Here is a 24,979-nt window from a genome sequence, read left to right as displayed (position 1 = left end):
CTCTCAGCTGCTGTATTTCCAGTGAAAATAATCCAGTTTTTTAAACCTTTCCTCATAGCCAATACCATTGAGACTAGGCAACGTCCCGGTGAACGTTCTCTGCACTCTCTCCAAAGCTTCTATGTCCTTCTGTAGTGTGGTGAGCAAAGCTGCATACAATATATCAAATATAACCTAACAAGGGTTTAATATAGTTGCAACATGGTTTGCCAACTCTTGTACTCCATGCCCTGTCTGATGAAAACAAGCATACCGTATGCCTTCTCAATCACCTTGGTCAACAGTGTTGCCATTTTTAGGGAACTATGACCTGTAAGCCCAGATCTGCCTGTATGTCAATGTTCATAATGGTTCTGCCATTTATAGTATAACTCACACCATATTGCAGTGGACTAAGGGCAGGCAGAAGTCATTAGTTTAATTTGGCATCACGTTCAGCACAACATCTTGGGCTAAAGGGCTTGTTCTATGCCATCCTTAGTCAAATATGGTATTGATGTCAAGGGCAGCCACTCTCACCTCCCTCTGGACATTAGTTCTTTTCTCCTCATTTGGACCAAGACTACAACAAAGTCAGGGCTGAATGGAACCTAACCTGAGTATCAATGAGTAGCAGTGCAGCAGGTTGATTTAGCATATGCTATGGAATGGGCACCATGGAGAGGAGACAGCACAAGTGTGGTTGGCTCTGATAAAGTTGATTCCTGCAGAGGACAAAATCAAATCTAATCCACATTGTGACACAAAGACTTGCAGAGCAATCTTCTTTATTTTCTATCAGATTAGGATAATGAAAGAATTCTGCTCCTATTACGGAGTTAGAGGGAAAGCTGATGCTACATATTTCTTCCCATTTCCATATGTGGACTTGGTCCAGGTGTATGTCTGAATTTTCATGGTGTTCCTGCCAAGCTTCACTGTACACCTGCAGAAAACAAAATAGTTACGACGGCCAGCAGTCCTGGTATCATCACCTAGGCAATGCATGGTCTACTGGCTTATTCTGACAGGCTCAGCATATTCATTTTGATAGATTTGGGGCATTTATATCCCTTCCAAACAACCCGTATCACAGTATAAATAATCAGTGGTCATTAATGGAGATTAGTGAGCCTTACTTCTAGACCAGTGAGCCTTACTTCTGTTATAAGTAAGGTTTTGGAAAAGATAAATTTATAATCATCTAGCAAGCACCAATTTGATTTCAAATAGTCAACATGGTTTCATCAAGGGCAGGTTGTGTCTCACAAACCTCATTGAATTTTTTGAGAAGGTGACCAAGCATGTAGATGAGGGTAGGGCAGTTGACGTGGTATACTTGGGCTTCAGTAAAACCTTTGATAAGGTTCCACATGGCTGATAAGGCTGATGGAGAAAATGCAGAGGCATGGAATTGAGGGTGATTTAGCAGTTTGGATTAGAAACTGGCTTTCTGGAAGAAGGCCGCAAGTGGTGGTTGATGGAAAATATTCAGTTTGGAGTCCAGTTACTAGTGGTGTGCCACAAGGATCTGTCCACAGTGTTCAGGGATGTGTAAGTTAGGTGCATTAGTTAGGTGTATATGTAGGGGAAGAGTTGAAGGTAGATTACTTTCAAACAGTCACTGTAGGGTTTCTATTCTATTCTAGCCATCGATTTTTACATTTTCTGGAATGCCTTTGAGGAAGAAGTTAGTTATATGTATTGCAAGGGATAAGAAAACTGGGTGGCAGTAAGGGCATGTCGCAAGTCTGTTCCTTTTTCTCAAAGTGACTGTACCCTTGATTTTCATCAGAGGGGTCATAGTGCTGAGTTGGTGCAGAGATGAATGGTTTATTGGGGCCCTTTTTGTTTACCCTTAAACAGATGATATCTCAGGCCATAGTCTCTCATGTTTTAGAAATGACTTGTATAATAAAAGGGGAGTGGCCAGTCCTGGCAGCTGAGGTTTATTGGTTCAGTTCAGCAGTGCGTGTGTAAAGAAAGGCCGGGTACTCTCTCTCCTTCTGCCCTTGTGATTTTGAACTGTGAGTTGCCTGTGCCATGTTTTACTGTTTATGCTCAGGGAAGTGCATGTTTTTGGAACAGCATCATTAAAATTCGGGTTTGGATAGGATAACTTATCGGGTATTCTATTTTCTGTTCTTTGTGTTTTGTTCTGAAATTTTGTAAATGAATTTTGTTTGTTTAAAACTTGGCAGTTGACCCAGCTAATTCACACCAGGAATATCCACTACACACCTAGCTAAGCAAATAGCAAGGTTATGGTCTGGGCTATCTGCTGAAAGAGGTTTAGAGGGGTCTGGCCTAGTCCATAACAGACCAGGGGCTCTTTGCAGGATGTAAACAGTGAGTGGTAGGTATGACTGTCTCTTAGTTTGAGTGTTGATTTGATTGGCTTAAACAGCACTTGGATAGCAATGGCTATTTCAGTCACCAAGGAGTTTCTGGAGGTGGAAGAAGTGACCTTGATGGTTTTACGAAAAACAAGTAAGACCAATCTGCGGGAATTAATAGACAAACTGGGGTTGAAGATACCTCCTAATGTGAGGAAATATGAGATGATTGCAGCATTGGCTCAGCATTTAAATTTGCTGGAATCTCCATCAGGATCTGTAGAAATAGCTAAACTTCAATTGCAAATGAAGAAGCTTCAGTTAGAAGCAGAAATGAAACCATTTGAGTTATGATTAAAATCAGAAGAAAATAAATAAAGAGCTTTACCAAAAGAGAAAGAAAAAGAGACAGAGTTTGAACTTCATAAATTGACACTTAAAAAGGGAGCATAAAAAGATGGAGAGAAAGGTTGAAGATAGGCTAGGTGAAGACGAGCAAGCCCCTGGTTGTCAAAAGCCTGGTGTGAGTTTAAGTATGTTCAAGCATTGCCTACATTTGATGAGAAGGATGTGGAATCCTTTTCATCTCATTTGGAAAAAGTAGCTAAATAAATGCAGTGGCCAGTGACCGTGTGGGTTTTGTTGATCCATACCAAACTTGTTCGTATTGCTAATGAGATATTCGCATGACAATCAGAGGAGGTATCTAGGGAGTATGAAGAGGTGAAAAAAGCTATCATAAGAGGATATGAGCTTGTATCAGATGACAATAGACAACATTTCAGGAATCTAAGGAGGGACTCTGGTCAAATCTACATTGAGTTTGAAAGGATCAAACAAACTAATTTTGATGAGTGGACAAGAGCTTTAAAAATAGAGCAAACTTAGAGAGACAATTATTTTTGAGGAGTTCAAAAATTCACTGCCTGACATAATGAAAACTCATGTGGAAGAGTTAAAATGGTGAGGTTAGCAGCTGAAGTGGCTGATGATTATGAGTTGGTCAATAAGCCATGGTTAAACTCCCCAAATTAATTTCAATCCATGAGGGACAGAAGTTGGGGAAAAGAGAAAACCTCACTTGGCAAGAGAAAAGTAGATCTCAATGAAGAGAGACCTTACCACAGGGTAAAAAAGAAACCCTTGGAGGGGACAAAGAAGTTAAAATGTTCTGGTGTTTTCATTGCAGTAAAGTAGGCCACATGAAATCACAGTGTTGGTGGGCAAGGAAAAGCACAGGAAAGCCAGACGTGGGAAAGCAGGATAAGCCTGGGAGTTTTGCTGGAGTAGTAACAGAAAGCACAGTGGAAGCTAGAAAGCTGCATCAGAATGTACAGAGTTTGGTTGAGGAGGAAGTGCCAGATCTGCTTAAAAAATATACCTGCAATGTAAAGTTTGTTCACATTGGCCAGAAGTAGCAGGTAAAGAAGTTACAATATTAAGGATCCTCTCAGTTTGTACTGCTGAAGGACTATTGCCAGAAAAGGGACTGATAACAGGAGTCCATGGTGAGACAAAATGCAGTCAATTATGTAAAGTGAAGTTAGAATGTCCAGAAAAGAGTGAAGAATTTATGGTAGCAGTACTGGACAATCTCTTGGCTCCAGGAATATAATTTGTCCTTGTGAATGATATAGCTGATTCACCGGTGAGCATGCTGCCTACTCTGGTTGAAAGGCCAGTGGAGATGCAGGCAGCTGAAGCAATTCAGGATGTTTATGCAGGGATCTTCCCTGATTGTATAATAATGAGATCACAGAGTCACGAGCTGAAGCAGGAGAGATCAAAGGTCGCAGATAAGGAAGCTGAAGTGGCATTAGCAGAGACTGTCTTTGGTCATATAAGTGGGACAGAACAGGAGCAAATAGGTAAACCTGCAAGTATCTGCTGAGCTCATTGAGTTATAGCAGAAAGATAAAAATTTAAAGTAGTTGTATCAAAAGACATACACAGGAAAAGAGTCTGAATGTATCCCTATGTATTATTACCCGAAAAATTATGTCTTAATGAGGAAATGGAGACCACCACATATTCAAGCAGATGAGAAATGGGCAGAAATTCATATAATTGTATTGTCAGTGGGTATAGAATGGAGGCGTTCGAGTGGCACATGAGCTACCACTTGGAGGTCATTTAGGAGTGAGGAAAACACAGGCTAAAATACAAAGGCACTTTTACTGGCTTGGACTGCATAAGGATGTAGTTGAATATTGCCAAATGTGTCATACATATCAGGTAATTGGAAAACCACAGGTAGTAATAAGACCTATTCCAACATTTGAGGAATCTTTTACAAGAGTCTTAATTGATTGCATAGGTCTCCTACATCAAACAAAAAGTGGGAATCAGTATTTATTAACAATAATGGATATATTGACGAGATTTCCAGAGGCCTTTTCATTAGGCAATATCACAGCTAAAAGGATTATCGTGGAATTACTCAAATATTTTACTAGATACAGACTACCCACTGAGATAGTCAGTTCAAGGCTCAAATGTCACATCCAAACTATTCAAGGAAGGTATGGACAGTTTAGGCATAAAACAATTCAAATCTACCATGCACCATCCAGAATCGCAGCGAGCACTAGAGAGATGGCATCAAACACTAAAGACCATTTTGAGGGCTTATACTCAGAATTATCCAGATGATTGGGATAAAGGAATTCTGTTTGTGCTTTTTATGATCAGAGATACACCAAATGAATTGACCAAATTCAGTCCATTTGTATTAGTTTCTGGGCATGAAGTGAGAGGACCATTAAAATTGATAAGGAGAAATTAGTAAGTCAGAAATCAGAGACCACACATTTGGATTATGTGTCAAATTTTAGGGAACAATTAAATAGAGTTGGGGAGTTGGCTCGGCAGCATTTAAAAGCATCGCAGAATGCAATGAAACAGAAAGCAGAAAAGAAATCACAAATTTACAGTTTTGCTATCGGAGATATTGTATTAGTATCACTTCCAGTATTAGGTGAACCTTTAAAAGCAAGAGTTAGTGGACCTTATCAAATCAAGAGGAAATCAAGTGAGGTGAAATACTTGATAAGGACTCCAGACAGGAAGAAATCTCACAGTGAATATGCTCAAAAGGTATTTTCGAGGAGAAAGTGAGGTCTGCAGATGCTGGAGATCAGAGCTGAAAATGTGTTACTGGAAAAGCGCAGCAGGTCAGGCAGCATCTAAGGAACAGGAAATTCGACGTTTCGGGCATAAGCCCTTCATCAGGAATCCTGGATGCCAGGAAAGGAAAGCAAGCAGAGAAGGTGTTAATGATCACAGCACAGAAGGAAGATCAAGTTCAGAGGATTCTGAATTGGACATTCCACAAATTAAATTGGACAATGAGGAAGTTGTCAAAAATTGGGATAAATTATTGGGTTAACTTCCTGAGAAAAACTGAACTGACCTGGAAGAATTATTACTATCACATAGAGAGATATGCGGAAATAAATTGGGAAGTACTAACTTAATTGTGCATTTGTAGATATAGGAAATGCTGCACCAATTAAGCAACTTCCTCATAGGCATAACCCTCTAAAGTTGGCACAGGTTCAGAAGGAGATAGAATGTATGCTCCAACGTAGCATAATCAAAGTGAGTTACAATGACTGGAGCTCACCCATAGTCAGGGTGCCAAAGCCAGATGGTACTCAATGGTTATGAATGGACTATCGTAAAGTCAATGCAGTTACAAAGACTGACACATATCCAATTCCATGGTTGGAAGACTGTGTTGAAAGCTTACATTTCTAAGTCGGATTTGTTCAGATGCTACTGGCAGGTATCCCTGTCAGAGAAAGCAAAGGCAATTTCTGCTTTCATAACACCAAATAGACTGTATCAGTTTAAAGTCATGCCATTTGGTATGAAAAATGCTCCGGCCACATTTCAGTGGCTAACTAATAAGATCATTGCCAGATTATCCAACTCTGTTGCCTGTAATGATGACCTGGTAATTTTTAGTCATTCATGAAAGGAACATTTACAGCATTTATCAGACTTGTTCGATCGACTTCGGAAGGCAGGCTTGGTGGTAGACCTAAATAAAAGTGAGATGATTTACTTTGGAAGGAACAACAGGAATAAAGAGTACTTGGCTAATGGTAAGATTCTTGGTAGTGTTGATGAGCAGAGGGATCTCGGTGTCCATGTATATAGACCCCTGAAAGTTGCTGCCCATGATTATAGGCATACGGTGTGTTAGCTTTTATTGGGATAGGGACTGAGTTTCGGAGCCATGAGCTGTAGCTGTACAAAACTCCAGTGTGGCTGCAGTTGGAGTATTGCATACAGTTCTGCTCACCGCATTATAGGGAGGATATGGAAGCTTTGGAAAGGGTTCAGAGAAGATTTACTAGGATTTTACCTGATATGGAGGGAAGGTCTTATGAGGAAAGGCTGAGGGATTAGAGGCTGTTTTTGTTGGAAAGAAGAAAGTTGAGAGGTGACTTAATTGAGATATATAAAATAATCAGAGGGTTAGATAGTGTGGACAATGAAAGCCTTTTTCCTCGGATGGTCATGGCTAGCATGAGGGGACATAGCTTTACATCGAGGGGTGATAGATATAGGTCAGATGTCAGAGGTAGTTTCTTTATTCAGAGGAGTAGTAGGGCATGGAATGCCCTGCCTGCAATAGTAGGAGACTTGCCAACTTTAAGGGCATTTAAATGGTTATTGGATACACATGTGGATGAAAATGGAATAGTGTAGGTTAGATGAGCTTCAAATTGGTTCCACAGGTCGATGCAACATCGAGGGCCAATTGGCCTGTACTGCGCTGTAATGTTTTATAAATGCTCTATAAATGGTCGAGCATGGTTGAAAGGCCAAATGATCTAACCCTGCTCTTGGTTTTTATGTAATACTTACGGAGAATTTGGCCTTGCAATAAAGCAAAGAGTATAAATGGCAAAGTCAAATTCGGGACTGGAGCCAATGAATTCTGAACCCACTTGTTTGAAGTATCCATTCCAGTCAAACTGCATTGCCAACACATCTGGATAGTCAGCCCACTATTAAAAATAGAACAAGGTATCAGAACTATTGGAAATTAACAACTACAAAATTGGATCAACACAGCTTCTTCTAATGTTCTTTTTGAACCCTTACACAGGAATCAAATTAAGAGTTCCAGCTGGTGTTTGACATAAGGGAAGAAAACATTGTCCTGGGCTGTCCAATTGCAACTTATCCTGACGGTAGAAACCCTTTGAAAGTCCCAAAGCAACGGCGACCAGAAATTGCCATGAAGTTTAAACTTCGAGGCAATTATTCTGCATCTAGAAGCCTCTAAAACTGTTTCCAGCTGTGTTAGATTCAGAGATGTCTGTAGGTTCCAACTCACCTACCTAAATAGTTGTCTATGAAAAGTAACAGTAAAACTTGCTAATTCCTAAATAACTCTAAAAACAATGGCCCAACTCACCCCTGCTACCACCTCCAACCCAATCTGACACCTGATCCTCCCAAGCACCCCTGACATTCTGCTTTACTGGCCAGGCCCCAGGAAACATCAGTTGATGCTAGTTAGAAATATCAACTGATTTTCATTAATTTTCACTGGAATTAACAGCCCTTGGCTTATTTGTACATGAAATAACTGGAATTGCTGAGCTCTGTAACTGTTTAAATTTGCCAAAATTATATAAGAAACACTGAGGATGGGATATTTGTGGAGCCGCCACCTCCAATAATTTGTTTAATTGTCCACCAATATTCATAATTAGATGTAATAAGATAGCAGAGCTTAGATCTGATCTGTTTTTCTGTGGGATCATTTAGCTCTGTCTATCATTTACTCCTTATATTATTTCACATGCAAGTCGCTCTGTTTGGTAGTGCTATGACACGAGGTAAACCCTCCTGCTTAATTTTAAACCAGCAAACACAGTAATCTGTAAAAATTCAAACTATAAAAAATAAAAATTAACAACTTTATTTCTTAAAGTATAACAAAAAATAATTAACTGACAACTGCTCACAAGTCCTTACTCTAACCTATCTTTTACATTCCCTTCTATAATACTAGTCCAATAAAACAGTCAATTAAGATTTACAAAACAAAACTTCTTATCTCAAAACCAGGCAGCTTTTGGTTCTTCTATTTGGATCTTCCTGTGTCTTCTTTTCTTCTCCTTAGGAATTCAGCTTCACAGTTTACTGATCAATAAAGGTACTTCGAAGAGAGCTGTTTCTCAGGCAGTCATTTTACATGCTGGGGCTTGGCAGTTCACCTCCCAACTGTTCATTTTTTTCTCGGTCTTACACCCCAGAGCACCAGATTGTGTCATTGGTTTTTAAGATTATCAATATACTCAATTCAAACTTGAATTGGAATTTGGTACTTTTCAGGGTATAGTTTAAACTAATTGGCTGAATCCGCTATGCCAAGTACATTTAGCATCTTGTCACCCTCACTGGTTCCTCTGAGCAGAGTACTGATTCATCACCCGAGAGAGGACAGTACATGGCAATCAGCAGAAGGATACCTTTCCCATGTTTAACCTGAAGCCATGAGACCTCATGGAGTCCTGAGTTAATGTTGTGGTCTTCCAGGTCAACACCCTCCCAATTGTGCAACACTGTATGCTACTACTTCTGCTGGGCCTGTCCTGCTGGGATGATTTATCCAGGAATGGTGATGTAGGGCCTGGGGCATTGTCCAGAAGGTATGATTCTGTGAATATGACTGTCAGGTTGTTGCTTGACCAGTCTGTGAGACATCTTTCTCAAGGTTGTCACTCGCCCCCAGATATTAGTAAAGAGGAGTTTGCAGGGTTGACAGGACGGTCTTTGTCATTGACTTTTCTAGTTCCTAGGTCAGTGTTAGGTGGTCTGTCCAGTTTAATTTCTTTGTTGAGACTTCATAGCAATTGATACGATTGAGTGGCTTGCTAAGCCATTTTGAAGGGAAGTCGAGAGTCCACAACATCGTTGTGGCTCTGGATTCACATGCAAACCTGATTAGATCAGCATGGCGGATTCCTTCCGTGAAGGGCATTAGTGATCCAAACCATTTTTTTTCAAAAATTGACAAAAGTCTTGTTTGTAGATATTTTGTATAGAATACAAATTCCACCATCTGCTGTGGCAGAATTCAAACCTGGGTCCCTAGGACATTATTTGAGTCTTTGGATTAATTACCTAGTGATAGGGGAGTTGAGTAGCTACAGCCAGGGACCCTCTAACATATGTCACCACTGACTTCTTTCCTTAGTGACATCCAAACTGATTCAGATTCAACTTTGTGATCATCTGATCTTTTATTAATAGAATCACCTCATCTCCTTGCTCTAATTTCCTGTCCTTCTGAAATGTCAAATAACTTTGAATACCCAGGTTCTAGATGTGGTCACTTTGTAAGAGATGTCTTTAGCAGCTCTATCTATGCTCTATCTAGCATAGTCTATTCTATCACTTCTACTTGTGTTGCCAATTCAACAATCTTCGTATGATTGCTGTGCGCATTTAGATAAAGATGCTTTAATTCTGCTTTTGAGCATATTCTCCATTTTGATCATATTCCCTGTTCTCTTCGTGTTATACTCTGGTTATCTTTAATCATAATAACTTTACCTTTTCTTTTAAATTTTCCAAATCTGCCATCATGTGAGCTCTCCTCCCCTTTGTTAGGTTTAAAGCCCTGTCAACAGCCCAAATGATATGATTTACCAAACATTGGTCCCAGCATGGTTTGGATGAAGGTTGTCCCAACACTACAGTTCTCACCTTCCCTAAACCTGCTATCAGTGCCATGAATCAAAACCAAATTATTTCTCCCACATTTATCTCTGAGTCGCACACTGCTCATGACTCAAGTAGAAATCCAAAGATTATTACTTTCATAGTTTTACTTTTCAGTTTGGTCTTTTGCTGCTCATACCACATGGAGCACGATAACAGAATCCTTTCCTTTCCATTTCAAGTTCCTTTCTAGCTCCAAGGTATCCTTAACTTGGAGCTTGGCAGACAACAGGATCAGTACTCAAAGCTCTCGGCTAAAGTATCTACCTACTTCCCTTCTCATCTGAATATTCAATTGTCTGGTATAACTACATTTCTTTTCATTCCCTTCACTTGAATGGATCCTTGCACCATGGTAGTTTTTAGAATCCTGACAGTGTGGAAACAGGCCCTTCGGCCCAACACATCCACACCGACCCTCCAAAGAGTAACCCACCCAGACTCATTTCCCTACATTTACCCCTGCCAAAAACACGACGGGCAATTTACCATGGCCAATTCACCTAACCTGTACATTTTTGGATTGGGAGGAAACTGGAGCACCAGGAGGACATCTACGCAGACACTGGGAGAATGTGCAAACTCCACACTGACAGTCGCCCGAGGCTGGAATCAAACCCAGATCCCTGGCGCTGTGAGGCAGCAGTGCTAACTACTGAGCCACCATGCCGCCCGTATTGTAGTCAGTTTGCTCACCCATCTAGCAGCCAGCATTCTTGACACAAAAAGCTGAAAGAGCTTCAAACTGGTTAAACAATTCCAAGCACTAGCACTCTGCAATTGTTACCTTCTGGATCCATATATCTGCCTCTCTTACAGTCTCACTCTCCACTATCTCATCTCGCAGCAAACCTCTTGCACCAAATTTAAGAGGTCTCAATGCCTTCTGGAACAAAGAATCCAATTAATCTTTCCCCCTCCCTTATGCATCAGTCTCTGAATCTCAGAGCCCAGGTCATCATGTCTAAGACAAAGTTCCTTGAGCTACTTCCTGATGAAGACTTTTGCCTGAAATGTTGATTCTCCTGCACCTCACATGCTACTTGACATGCTGTGCTTTTCCAGAACCACACTCTCCACTCCTTGAGTTACAAATTTAGCTATTATGGATCACGCCGGTGTTCAGCAGCTTCCACATGACATAGCTGCAACACATCACCTGCCTTGCCATCTTTATTTTGTAATAAGTAGATTTCAAGTTAAGAAATATCAATGAATATCTATACTTATATTATGGGAGTTCAACCAAATATACTTTAAATTTAATATTTATACCTCTCTAGTATAGTTTAAACTACTATTTCAGTTTATATTGAGAAGGTGCTGGATTTAGACTGGGGTGGACAAGGTTAAAAATCACACAACACCAGGTTATAGTCCAACAAGTTTATTTGGAAATACTAACTTTCACAGCACTGCTCCTTCCTCAGGTAGCTCCTACCTGATGAAGGACCATCAGTCCAAAACTTGTGCTTCCAATGAACTGGACTATAATCTGGTGTTATGTGATATTTAACTATTTCAGTTTAGAGTGACTAAAAACTTATTAGTTATCAGTTAATGCCTTCAAGTTTCAGCTCTCAGGTCTCATTGTGTTTGGCTCTCGCTCTTGGCCCAGAACAGTAACTTTTCCCTTACTTACTTTCCTAAATTATCTCACTTAGCAAATTCTCAGAATTAAGTATTCAGTCTTGCTCTTCTTAGACAAACTTGCATTATCATGTGGAGACCATCGATGAGATCATCAGCCTTTCACATTACCCAGGGGAGGATCCCTAGAGAGCAAGATCTGAAAGGACAGGCAAGGACAGGAGCAGAGAAGCTGTGATTATCACATTCCACCTCTGTTTCCAATCAATGAGACAAAGCCATCAGTTCTTGAGAGCTTGGTAAGACACTGGGGTGATGCATCTAAACTATCTTTTCACTATTTTCCTCGTGTATTGTATTGTCAGTGTGAGGTATGATTGGACCACAGCTGCAAATGTGTTGCTGGTCAAAGCACAGCAGGTTAGGCAGCATCTCAGGAATAGAGAATTCGACGTTTCGAGCATAAGCCCTTCATCAGGAATAAGAGAGAGAGAGCCAAGCCGGCTGAGATAAAAGGTAGGGAGGCGGGACTAGGGGGAGGGGCGATGGAGGTGGGATAGGTGGAAGGAGGTCAAGGTGAGGGTGATAGGCCGGAGTGGGGTGGGGGCGGAGAGGTCAGGAAGAGGATTGCAGGTTAGGAGGGCGGTGCTGAGTTGAGGGAACCGACTGAGACAAGGTGGGGGGAGGGGAAATGAGGAAGCTGGAGAAATCTGAATTCATACCTTGTGGTTGGAGGGTTCCCAGGCGGAAGATGAGGCGCTCCTCCTCCAGCCGTCGTGTAGTTGTGTTCTGCCGGTGGAGGAGTCCAAGGACCTGCATGTCCTCGGTGGAGTGGGAGGGGGAGTTAAAGTGTTGAGCCACGGGGTGATTGGGTTGGTTGGTTCGGGCGGCCCAGAGGTGTTCTCTGAAGCGTTCCGCAAGTAAGCGGCCTGTCTCACCAATATAGAGGAGGCCACATCGGGTGCAGCGGATGCAATAGATGATGTGTGTGGAGGTACAGGTGAACTTGTGGCGGATATGGAAGGATCCCTTGGGGCCTTGGAGGGAAGTGAGTGTGGAGGTGTGGGCGCAAGTTTTACATTTCCTGCGGTTGCAGGGGAAGGTGCCGGGGGTGGAGGTTGGGTTGGTGGGTGGTGTGGATCTGACAAGGGAGTCACGAAGGGAGTGGTCCTTGCGGAACGCTGATAGGGGAGGGGAGGGAAATATATCCTTGGTGGTGGGGTCCGTTTGGAGGTGGCGGAAATGGCGGCGGATAATACGTTGTATGCGCAGGTTGGTGGGGTGGTAGGTGAGAACCAGTGGGGTTCTGTCTTGGTGGCGGTTGGAGGAGCGGGGCTCAAGGGCGGAGGAGCGGGAAGTGGAGGAGATGCGGTGGAGGGCATCGTCGATCACGTCTGGGGGGAATCTGCGGTCCTTGAAGAAGGAGGCCATCTGGGTTGTGCGGTGTTGGAATTGGTCCTCCTGGGAGCAGATGCGGCGGAGACGAAGGAATTGGGAATATGGGATGGCGTTTTTACAGGGGGCAGGGTGGGAGGAGGTGTAGTCCAGGTAGCTGTGGGAGTCAGTCGGTTTATAATAGATGTCTGTGTTGAGTCGGTCGCCCGAGATAGAAATGGAAAGGTCTAGGAAGGGGAGGGAGGAGTCTGAGACAGTCCAGGTGAATTTCAGGTCGGGATGGAAGGTGTTAGTAAAGTTGATGAACTGTTCAACCTCCTCGTGGGAGCACGAGGCAGCGCCGATACAGTCATCGATGTAGCGGAGGAAAAGGTGGGGGGTGGTGCCAGTGTAGTTGCGGAAGATGGACTGTTCCACATATCCTACAAAGAGGCAGGCATAGCTGGGGCCCATGCGGGTGCCCATGGCAACTCCTTTAGTTTGGAGGAAGTGGGAGGATTGAAAAGAGAAGTTATTCAGGGTGAGGACCAGTTCAGTCAGTCGAAGGAGGGTGTCAGTGGAAGGGTACTGGTTAGTGCGGCGGGAAAGGAAGAAGCGGAGGGCTTTGAGTCCTTCGTGATGGGGGATGGAGGTGTACAGGGACTGGATGTCCATAGTGAAAATAAGGCGTTGGGGACCGGGGAAGCGAAAATCATGGAGGAGGTGGAGGGCGTGGGTGGTGTCCCGAACGTAGGTGGGGAGTTCTTGGACTAAAGGGGACAGGACCGTGTCGAGGTATTGGGAGATGAGTTCGGTGGGGCAGGAGCAGGCTGAGACAATGGGTCGGCCGGGGCAGGCAGGTTTGTGGATTTTGGGCAGGAGGTAGAAACGGGCGGTGCGGGGTTGTGGGACTATGAGGTTGGAGGCGGTGGATGGGAGATCCCCTGAGGTGATGAGGTCCTGGATGGTCTGTGAGATGATGGTTTGGTGGTGGGAGGTGGGGTCGTGGTCAAGGGGGCGATAAGAGGAGGCGTCCGCGAGCTGGCGTTTGGCTTCAGCGGTGTACAGGTCAGTGCGCCAAACTACCACCGCGCCTCCCTTGTCTGCGGGTTTGATGGTGAGGTTGGGGTTGGAGCGGAGGGAGTGGAGGGCTGCACGTTCTGAGGGTGAGAGGTTGGAGTGGGTGAGAGGGGTGGACAGGTTGAGTCGGTTGATGTCACGGCGGCAGTTGGCTATAAAGAGGTCGAAGGCGGGTAGGAGGCCTGCACGGGGTGTCCAGGTGGATGGGGTGTGTTGGAGGCGGGAGAAGGGGTCGTCAGAGGGTGGGCGGGAGTCTTGGTTGTGAAAGTAGGCACGGAGGCGAAGGCGGCGGAAGAATTGTTCAATATCTCGCCGCGTGTTGAACTCATTAATCCGAGGGCGTAGGGGAACGAAGGTGAGGCCCCTGCTGAGGACTGATCTTTCATCCTCAGAGAGGGGGAGATCTGGAGGGATGGTGAAAATCCGGCAAGGCTGGGAGCTAGGACCTGGTGTGGGACTGGAGCTGGAGCTGGAGCTGGGGGCGGGGACAGAGATCGAAGTAGGGGCGGAGTTAGACGTGGTGACGTTGATCGACGTGGGGGCGGGGTCATGCGTCGTGACGGAAATAAGCGTGGGGGCGGGGTTACGTGAAGCGACGGGAGATGGCGTGGGGGCGGGGTTATGGGCGGGGTTATGGGTAGTGACGAAAGACGGCGTGGGGGCGGGGATACCTGAGGATTTGTGCTCCTGCAGGTTAGTGATGTCAGTGGGGGCGGAAGTGGCTGCGTCGACGGCAACCGGAGGGGCGGAAATGGTTGCGGCGACGGAGGAGTGGTGGTCATTCCCGGTGGCCGCGTGGGTCGCGGGTCCGTCGGCGATTGTGGAAGCGGTTGTGTGTGTGGTGGTCACCGGGGCAGTTGTAGGGGCGGCGATCGCGGGGGCTCCGGGGGCGGAAGTGACGTCACGGTCGGCGGCGGCCTTTGGTGCCGCGGGCGCTGTGGAGGCCACATGTGTAATGGCGTCCGACAGGCCTGTGGAAGATTCTGGAATAGTTGAGGGGCCACGATTGGACCACACAAATAATCTAGTTTACACTCAAATCTAAGTCCAAGGTGCAGTACACTTGACTATATGTTCAAAGCAAAAGTCAATCTATAGAGCTTCCATCCTTCCTGAGGTGGTGAAAGGATTGGTGCTGCAATCCAGAGATAGGCTCCATCCAGGCTTCAGACTTGAGAACCCCACACCAAAGGACTGAATCAACCAACTAGCCTTCTGAGATTTGAAGGGAAGGGAAAGTGTACAGAGATGAAAAGAAATGTAATGTTGTTAGATTGTGGTCAAATGCTCTTTCGAGCTCAATCACTCACTGGTCCATCATAGTTGTAACTGTAATAATTCAGTTCACCATTCTGCTCGGCAAGGTAGAAGCGGATCCAACTGTGGAACCCAGACACCTTCCCTCTCTTCACTTCACCTGTTTCCAAAACAATTTTGTGCAAATTAATCCTGGGATGACCTAGAATGGCAAACTATAAACCCAATAAACTAAACTATAGCTGGTCAGCCCTGAGTGATGGGCAATGTGGAAGGACACAGAGTTCAGCCGTTAAGTGTAAGGTATAACTTATAGAAGTTGATGTAGTAGTTCAGGCTGTAATGATGCAATCATAAGATAACATCTTACTTCTGATCTTATGAAGTCAGGGTTTTACAGCATGGAAAGAGGTCTTTCATTTTGTCCAGTACCTACCTACTCTAGTTCCATTTTCTAGCACTTGGCCCTTATGAAAGAAGGAAAGTCAGGATGAATTAGCTGGAGATTGGTCTAAGACACTACCCTGAAGAGCTCTTTAGCAAAGTCCTAAGGACTCAGGTGATTGGTTTCCCACAACCACAACCCATCAACCTTTGCATTTCTAACCAGTGGAGGGTTGACTTTCCTCTGAGATGGAAAGGTTCTTTACCATGCATCATTAGTAGCCAGAAATCATAGAGTCCCCACTGCATGAAAGCAGGGTCATTCGGCCCATCAAGTCACACTGACCCTCCAAAGAGCATCCCACCCAAATCCATACCCTACCCTATCCCCGGAACAGTGCAATTCCCATTCACAGGAATCTAATCCATCTAGCCTGCATATCCCTGGACATTACGGGCAATTTAGCATATGAAGAAACTGGAGCAAATCCATGAAGACACAGGGAGAACAAACAAGCTCCATACAGACAGTCACCCAAGGGTGGAATTGAACCTGGATCCTGGCGCTGTGAGGCAACAGAGCTAACCATCGTGCCGCCCTATAGAGTACTGTATCCACTTCTGGTTTAAGAAATTCGTGAAGATTCTTGAGAGGGTGCATAGGAAATTGACTAATATAGTTTCTGGAATGGGATGTTTTTGTTAGATGGTGAGAGTAGGAATGTCAAACTTATTCTTTTAACAAAGGAGATTGAAGGGATATTTGGCAAAAATGTACAGAATAATGACAAATTTGGATAAATTAGGCAAGGGAAAACTATTTCTATTTGCTGTTGATACAAGGACATGGGGGATACTCTGCTCACTTGGAGTAGAAAAGATTAAAATGTGTCTTTATTGAGGTGTTCAAAATTATGAACAATTTTGACAGGGTAGAGAAGAATATTATATTTCCATCTGTTTATGTGTCAGTAACTAGGGGGTCACAATTTCAGCAAAATAGCTAGCGGTGAGATGAGGGCAGCTTATTTACAAAAAAGAACATAGAAGACTGCAGCACAGGACTTGGGCCCATGACGTTGTGCTGAACAAGATGCCAAATTTAAACTTCAGGGCAACTACTCTGTACATGGAAGCCTCCAAAAATGCCGGCAGCTGAGTTAGGTTCAGAGATGCCTGTAGCTTCCAACTATATAGATGTCTAGGAAAAGTAAGAATAAAATTTGCTAATTCCTAGCTAACTCTAAAACTGAGGCCCAACTCACCTGCTACTCTTCCCACCTCCAACCCAACGTGACACCTGACCCTCCCAAGCACTCCAGACATTCTGCTTACTGACCAGGGCCAGGGGAAAAAAAAGGTTGATTCTCGTTGGAAATATCAACAGGTCTTCATTAATTTTCATTAAAGTTAACAGCTTGTTTGCAAATTAAATAACTGGAATTGCTGAGGGCGATAACTGTTTAAAATAGCCAAAGTTATAGAAAAATAATTGAGAATGGGGATATTTGTGGAGCCACCTCCTTGAGTAAGTTGTTTAAATGTTCACCACCATTCATCTATGTGATAGGACTGCAGAACTTAGATCTGATCCATTTTTCTGTGGGTTCATTTAGCTCTGTCTATCATTTACTGCTTATGTTGTTTCATATGCAAGTAGTCCTGTTTGGTAGCTTCACTAGGTTGACATCTCAGTTTTAGGTATGCCTGGTGCTACTCAGGCCTTGTGCTCCTGCACTCTCCACTGAAATATGGTTGATCCCCTGGATCATGAGGATGCAGTTTGTGTCCAAGTATAATTCTGCTGTTGATGGCCTACAGCACCTCAGGGATGCCCAGTCGCATTGCTAAATCTGTTCAACCATTGGCCTATTTAGTATAGTGATAATGCCACACAACACAATGTAAAGGATTCTCAATGTGAAGGCAGAACTTTGTCACCAAAAGGAGTGTCTGTGGTCACTCTTATGGATACAACCACAGATAAATGTATGTGCAGCTGGTAGATTGCTAAGGATGGAGTCAAGTATGTTTTTCCCTCGTGCTGGTTCCCTCATCATTTGCTGCAAATCGTTTCTAGCAGCTACGTCCTTTAGGAGCTGACCAGCTCGATCAGTAGTACTGCTGGTGAGCCACTCTTGCTGGTGGACATTGAAATCTGCCACCCAGAGTACATTTAACAAGTTTAGCAAGTTAATTTAATCCCTTCTGCCTGCTCAAGGTTCATATCCCTCCATTCCTTGCATATTCATGTGCATATCCAAATGTCCCTTAACTCCCCTCTCATATCTGCCTCCACCATTACCCCAGGCAGCACATTCCATACACCTACCTCTCTGTGTAAAATAATTGCCTCTCACATCTCCTTTGAACTTTACTCCTCTTTCCTTAAAATGTTCTCTAGTCATTTGGTCACTCTACTCTATTGTCACACAGCACGGAAATAGACCTTTTGCTCCAAGCAGTGCATGCCGACCATAATCCCAAACTAAACTGGTTCCAGCTGCCTGCTTTTGGCCCATATCCCTTCAAACCTTTCCCATTCATGTATCTATCCAAATGTATTTTAAACATTGTAATTATACCCACCATCCACCACTTCCTCAGGAAGTGCACTCCATATGTTCAGAATCTTCTATGTAAAACAAAGCTTCTCATGTCTTTTTAAAAACTTTCTCCACTCAACTTAAAAATGTGTCCCCAAGTTTTGAAATCCCCCATCCTGGAGAAAATTCTGTGTATATCTCTCATTAGTTTTAAAAGTTCTACCAGGTCACCTCTCAACACTTTGGTGAAAAAAGTCCCATCCTATCCAGCCTGTCTTTATATTTCAAACTTTCCATACCCAGCAACATTCTGGTAAATCTCTTCTGAACCCTCTCTAGTTTAATAATATCCTTCCTTTAAACAGGTGACAGAACTGGACACAGTATTCCCAAGGAGGCCTCACCAATGTGCTGAACAAACTCAACAAGACTTTCCAATTCTTATCCTCTAAGGACTAAGCAATAAACGCAAGCATGCCAAATGCCTTTTTAACCACTTTGTCTATATGTGACACAAGCTTCAAAGGATTATGTACCTGCACCCCTAGGTGCTCTGTTCTAGAGCAATACCCAAGGCCCTACCATTAAATGTATAAGCCCTACCCTTGTTTATTGTAGCAAAATGCAAAATGCATTTATCCGGATTAAACTCCATCAGCATTTCTCTGCTTATCTATGTCAACCCTGGGAAGAATATTCTGACTGTCACCTCTTTCAATGCCTCTCTTACTTTTAGAAACTTCTATCAGGACTCCCCTCAGCCTCCACTGCTTTAGAGAAAACAACCCTAGTTTGTCTAGCCTCTTCTTAAAGCTCATAACCTCTAATCAAGGCAGCATCCTGATAAAATTCTTTTCCATCTTCTCCAAACCCTCCACATTCTTTCTGTAGTGTGGTGACCAGAATTAAATGTAATACTCTAAGTATGGCCTAACCAATTTTTATAAAGCTGCAACATTACTTCCTGACTCTTATACACAATGTCCCGATCAATAAAGGCAAGCGTGTCATATGCCTTCTTCACCATCTTATCTACTTGTGTGGCTACTTTCAGGGAGCTATGGACTGGAACCCCAAGATCCCTCTGTTCATCAATGCTGTTAAGAGGCCTGCCATTAACTGTAGACTTTCCCCTAACATTTCATTTCCCAAAATGCAACACTTCACACTTGCCTGGATTAATCTCCATACGCTATCTGTAACAGATCTACACTATCAACTAGTCCACCAATCTTAGTAACCACCCTTCCATCTACATTTTCATTTAAGTCATTTTTATAAATCACAAACTGCAGAGATCCCTGTGTAGAATCCTGTGGAACACCACTAGTCATGGAAAACACCCTTCTACCTCTACCCTCTGTCTTCTATGGGCAAGCCAATTTAGAATTCAAATTGCCAAGTCACCGTAGACAGGCAGGAGGCTGGAAGAACACAGCAAGCCATCAGGAGGTGGATAAGTTGATGTTTCAGGTGTAACCCTTCTTCAGGACTGGGGGTGGATATAGGGGGAGCTGCAGATAAAGGGGTGGTGGGGGCAGGGTGGTGAAGTGGGGATAAGTGAAGGGTACAAACTGGTTGGTCAATAGGAGTAATGAATCCATTTGGTGGCAGGGAGGAATGAAATGGGGAGGAGAGGCTGGGAAGGGAGTTACTTGAAATTGGAGTTTTCCGAGCTGTAGGCTGCTGTGAGATTTAGATTTGCTTTATTATGCAACAAGAAGCTATTAAGATGTGCATGGTACCCTAGACATTTAGTATACAACCAAACTAAATATGTGGTATGTCTTGCTACTTTATTTTATATATACTGGCTGTTTATTTTAAGGAAATGTTAACGTTTGGGCTAATTTACGTAAAGATTGATCTTCTAACGATCAGTATTGCAATGTAAGCAGTTAGTAAGAAAAACAAGCTAGCTGGGGGCAAGGGTCAGCTTTGCAAAATAACGAAACCTTGAGCGAGACAATACTTCTGCTAATATGGTGCAAAAACAACCAGATAAGAGTACAAGGTGCGAGACGGTTGCTAAGTTCAAGGGCTGAAAATATCATTAGACAGGGAAGTGGGTTATGCGGCTGGAGTTCGAGACAATGAGGACATGATCATATGCTTTCTCTGTAAGAAATGAGATCATTGTAAAGCAATGACCCTCGTGACCTCTAGGGGCCATAGGGGAGGCTCTAAATTGCTATATAAGAAAGATCGCTGTAATGCTTGGGTACGCTTTTCTTTGGGAAGGCGTCCAATTCTGCAGAATTTGTTAATAAAATCTTTGTTCTCTTGAATTTGTCCAGAGCGATTATTTAGAAGTGAATTTTCATTTCTAACAACTTGGGGGCTCGTCCGGGTCCACACTCCGGCTGCGGTGGGCTCGAGGAAGGACATCGGAGACGGTGCACCCTACCGAGTTCGGTAGTCCCCGATTCCTTACTCGCCGTCCCGCTTCGCGGCTTGAGCGAGTGGTATCCGGGAGGCTCAGGAGAACAAAGAGGGAGGAGACTGGCCAGTCATAAAGGGAAAAACGGGCAGGGGATCGAGTAATTTCGGTGCACCGAAGCCAGGTAGGCACAGATTTCTTCTGTTGCGTTCGGACAGGTTTGGTCTCTGATTGATGCGCGAAACTCAAGGACACCTTGTCTTGTCAGGTGTTGTTTACGTACTGGAGTCTCTGCGCTCAATCGGTTACCAGGGTTTGGTCTCTGCTTGATGCACAGGACTCAAGGACACCTTGTCTTGTCAGGTGTTGTTTACGTACTGGAGTCTCTGCGCTCAATCGGTTACCAGGGTTTGGTCTCTGCTTGATGCACAGGACTCAAGGACACCTTGTCGTGTCAGGTGTTGTTTACGTACCGGAGTCTCTGCGCTCAATCAGTTACCAGGGTTTGGTCTCTGACTGATGCGAAACTCAAGGACACCTTGTCTTGTTTGGTGTTGTTTACGTACCGGAGACTCTGCGTTCAGTCAGTTACCAAGGGTTGATTACCTGTTGCCGCTACCTGGTCGATCATAAGGAAATCCGGTGAGTGTGGGATATTCTTGTTTCTCGCACGGGCGGTTTATTTGCTTGTACTTATCTTCGGTATGGGAAACGGGGGCACAAGAGTGCCTAAACCGTTGCCTGATGAAGAATCCAAGGGGGTGCCGGATGATAGCCCGTTAGGACGAATGTTACGTAACTGGGGTCATGGAAAAAGAAAAGGGGAAGTCTAGACGAAAAATGGTTAAATTTTGCGAAAAAATGGGCACAACAACCGATTCAGGGAAATTCAGTTTGGTGGCCAAAATTTGGATCGGACGAGGATTGGGTTTGTCAAATTTTAAATGATCATTTAAAGAATAAATATAATCCAAGACTAAAACAGAGAGAAACAGAGAGAGAGAGAGAGACATGAGGAGAAAAGGGGATAAAGAAGTCGTGAGACTGTCCCCGCACGGGAGGTCCCGGTTGGGGAACGGACCACAGGATTTGTTGTAGCCTCATTAAACTCAAATGATATAAGACAACTGAAGTTTTTTTTACCAGCAGTTTGCAGTAAGACCGACAGAGAGAGAAAGAGAGAGAGAGAACTGCTTGCAAAACATTTAACTCTCTGTGATTCGGGTTGAATGCACATTTGTTTGTTGGTGATTGAATGAGGAAGTTTTATTCACTGGAACTTGAGTTCCAGGATTGTTTTAAATGTGATTTTTATGAAAACTTAACATGATTTATTTTCACTATGTGAAGGACAGTTGTAGTTAGGACTTCCATAGTTATTATCTGAGACCTTGGATTCGGCTAAGACAGTTATGATTATTTTATGACCTAAAGTATTGTAATTGAGAAATAGTTAGGAGTACACAAGAAAACTAATTTTGGATCTAAATTAGGATACTAAATCTGGGTGATTACAGTGGGTTTTAAAATTTGGGAACTGTATGTATTTTATATTTTAAATATTAAATACTAAATAAATGGATATATATATATGTTTACAGTTTAGGAACAGGCTTTAAAGTTAGTCAAGCATGAATTATTAAATTGGTGTTTGAGGATATGAGAAGTTTGGAACATTACAATATTTCTTAAAAAGTGCCGATAGGGGACAAGGAAATTGGATTTGTGTGTGACCCCCTCACCAGTGGGGAGGTCGGAACATTTAAAAGGAAATGACGGTCCTGGATGAGAATCCGATAGGATTGTCAGAACAAATTAATTAATGTTTGAGGCCCAGTCTATATATGTGGGCTGAGATAATGTCTATTTTTGAATATACTATTTACTGGGGGAGAAAGGAGACTTATATGGGGATACTGAATAGGGAAAGTGTTAATTGAGATTTTTTTAAAAAACTAGTAACAGCACCGGTATTAAGCTTGCCGGACAATTTGGCATGGGAGGGGGATGGTTAGGGGTGAGGACAAATATCCCCTTCAGAACCCTAACTGAGACAACCATAATATAGAAAAGTGAAATAATATACTAGACATGCAAAATTTTATAATCCGAGGGATACAAACTTGCATCCCCAAACAGCGAAAGTTAGCCAAGGTTTTCGACCTGAGGCAGGGAAAGGACGAGTCTCCCTGTCCATTCTTACACAGATTAAAGGAGTCGGTTAGGAAATGTTCGGGTATAGACCCAGATGGGGAAATAGGATGACGGATGGTAAAGGTTCACTTCGTGACAAAGGCATGGCCTGATATCCAGAAGAAGTTACAGAAGATAGACGACGGGAGCGGTAGAAATGAGTCGGAGTTGTTACAGGAGGTTCAGAAGGTATTTGTATAGAGAGGCATAATGGCGGAGGAACGGAAGGCTAAGATACTGGTAGCAGTAGTATGGGAGGACTGTATGAAAGACAAAAGGAGTTGGATAAATACGGTCTTTATCTAAACCTGAATATTTATGTCTGTGTGGGCCGCCCCCCACCGTAGGAATTTTGTGTTGGTGAAGATTTATGTGTGTCTTTGTGCGTGCAAATTTGATTGTAAAAAAAAAGTCTCTGTGGATGTGAGAATTTGTGTTTGTGTATGGATTTTTTTTTATTAAAAAAAGGGCTTCTCAGCTAACAAGCAGTTTAACACTTTGTGGTCTGGCTTGAATTCATCTGTTTGTTAGTGCATGAATGTTTGAGTGTTTGTCACCTAGAGCGTGAGTCATGAGATATGTGGCTTCGCTGTTTCTCGTTTACTCCACCAGGGATTCCTGACTCAGACCCCTCCACTCGATATCCACCTCCACAAAGTGGAACCGGGAAACTGGGTTTCGATAAAATCCTGGAAACCAGAGAAACTCCAATCACTCTGGGAAGGACCGTTTCAGGTGTTACTCACCACCGAAGTTGCCATACGAACAAAAGAAAAAGGGTGGACCCACGCCGCCAGACTAAAAGGCCAGGTGTCGCCGCCCAAAGAGGACTCTTGGTCGTGTGAGGCCGGAGACAGACCGTTGGTGGTGAAGTCAAAGAAACATCAAAAATGAACTCTCTTGGGACTCTTTTGCTACATACTGTATTATTATTTGCCTTCCTTTTAGTGGGGAAATTGACTGGTAACTGTGATAAATGCCGCTCTAGGGTTCGGGTGTGGGACACTGAGTTAGAGTTACGCGGATCCTTTGTATCCCACTCCTCTTATGCTAATAATACTCGCTGTTATGATATGTACCCACAACAAAAGTGCTGGGAAAAAGGAAAACTATACTATCAAGTAAAAAACAGGGGATACCTCGGTCTGTCTAGGGCTAGGGCCTATCATTGCCCCTTTATGAATTACGAATGGTTGTGTATGTCAGCAGACAGTTTACAGGGACATGCTGCATTACTGGAAACAGACAAAAGTAGAACTAAAAGGGAATGTGCCAAATGCGGCGCTATAATTCAATTGGGAGATCCTAATTTCTTCTCCCTTTGCCATGATGAGGAGTCCCGGGAGGAATGTTGGGAGGATGGGAAATTGTATTATCAAATGCTAAATAAGGGATATAATGGATGGCCTAAGGGGAGGGTCCCTGAATGTATTTGGGAAGAACACGAATGGGTCTGCATTAAAAAAAGACAGCTGGGATATGGCTAACAGGCCGTGCGACAAATGCCGCCAAACTGTGAAATGGGGAGACCATGTCTTTCCGGGGTCTTTTGTGTTTCACACTAAAATAAGTGATGCCTGTTACAACCGGGAGAAAATGATACCATGTTGGGAGGATGGGGAACATTACTACCAGGTATTCAGCCTGGGATATTACACGAGTGGAAATATAGACTGTCCACTTATGGCACAATGGCTCTGTATCAGTTTTACTGGCTCGGCAGTGGACCACTTTGACCGGGTTAAGGAAATATATCCCGGTTTAGAGAAATCGATTCCAAATTACGATGCCAGAATAGCCGCCTCAGCCAAGGTTTCCTCCCTCTACGAGGACATTGAGAGTCGGCTTACTCTTCCTGATGTTGTGAAAAATCTCTTTATTGACTTCACGTCTCAAATTGCCAAAATTTTAAATGTGACGAGCTGTTGGGTTTGTGGGGGTCCGCATATGACCGAGCAATGGCCGTGGACAGGGGAGAGTTTGGACGTTCAGGAAATCCTTGAATACAATTGGACTTACTCCACGAACAGAATTTATCAAGTCTGGAAATTGCAGAATACCCCGGCGGGCCACTTCTGCGTTGGGAAACAAGGGTCCCGCCCAGTTGG

General features: G+C 43.6%; 1 protein-coding gene across 1 annotated transcript in view; it reads right to left on the bottom strand.

The window, feature by feature from the left end:
- Positions 1 to 810: 810 nt before the first annotated feature.
- Positions 811 to 24,979, bottom strand: part of endou (endonuclease, polyU-specific) — a 66,503-nt gene continuing 42,334 nt past the window's right edge. Inside the window, exons 8-10 of the mRNA XM_060846724.1 lie at positions 15,422 to 15,528; positions 7,194 to 7,336; positions 811 to 925 (exon numbers count right to left, since the gene is read on the bottom strand). Of these exons, the coding sequence (XP_060702707.1) occupies positions 811 to 925; positions 7,194 to 7,336; positions 15,422 to 15,528 (365 nt within the window). The remainder of the gene's footprint in view (positions 926 to 7,193; positions 7,337 to 15,421; positions 15,529 to 24,979) is intronic.

Source organism: Hemiscyllium ocellatum, chromosome 29 (assembly GCF_020745735.1).
Source record: "Hemiscyllium ocellatum isolate sHemOce1 chromosome 29, sHemOce1.pat.X.cur, whole genome shotgun sequence".
NCBI lineage: Eukaryota > Metazoa > Chordata > Chondrichthyes > Orectolobiformes > Hemiscylliidae > Hemiscyllium > Hemiscyllium ocellatum.
Note: the sequence above shows the minus strand (reverse complement) of the source record. Positions and strands in the feature narration are given on the sequence as shown.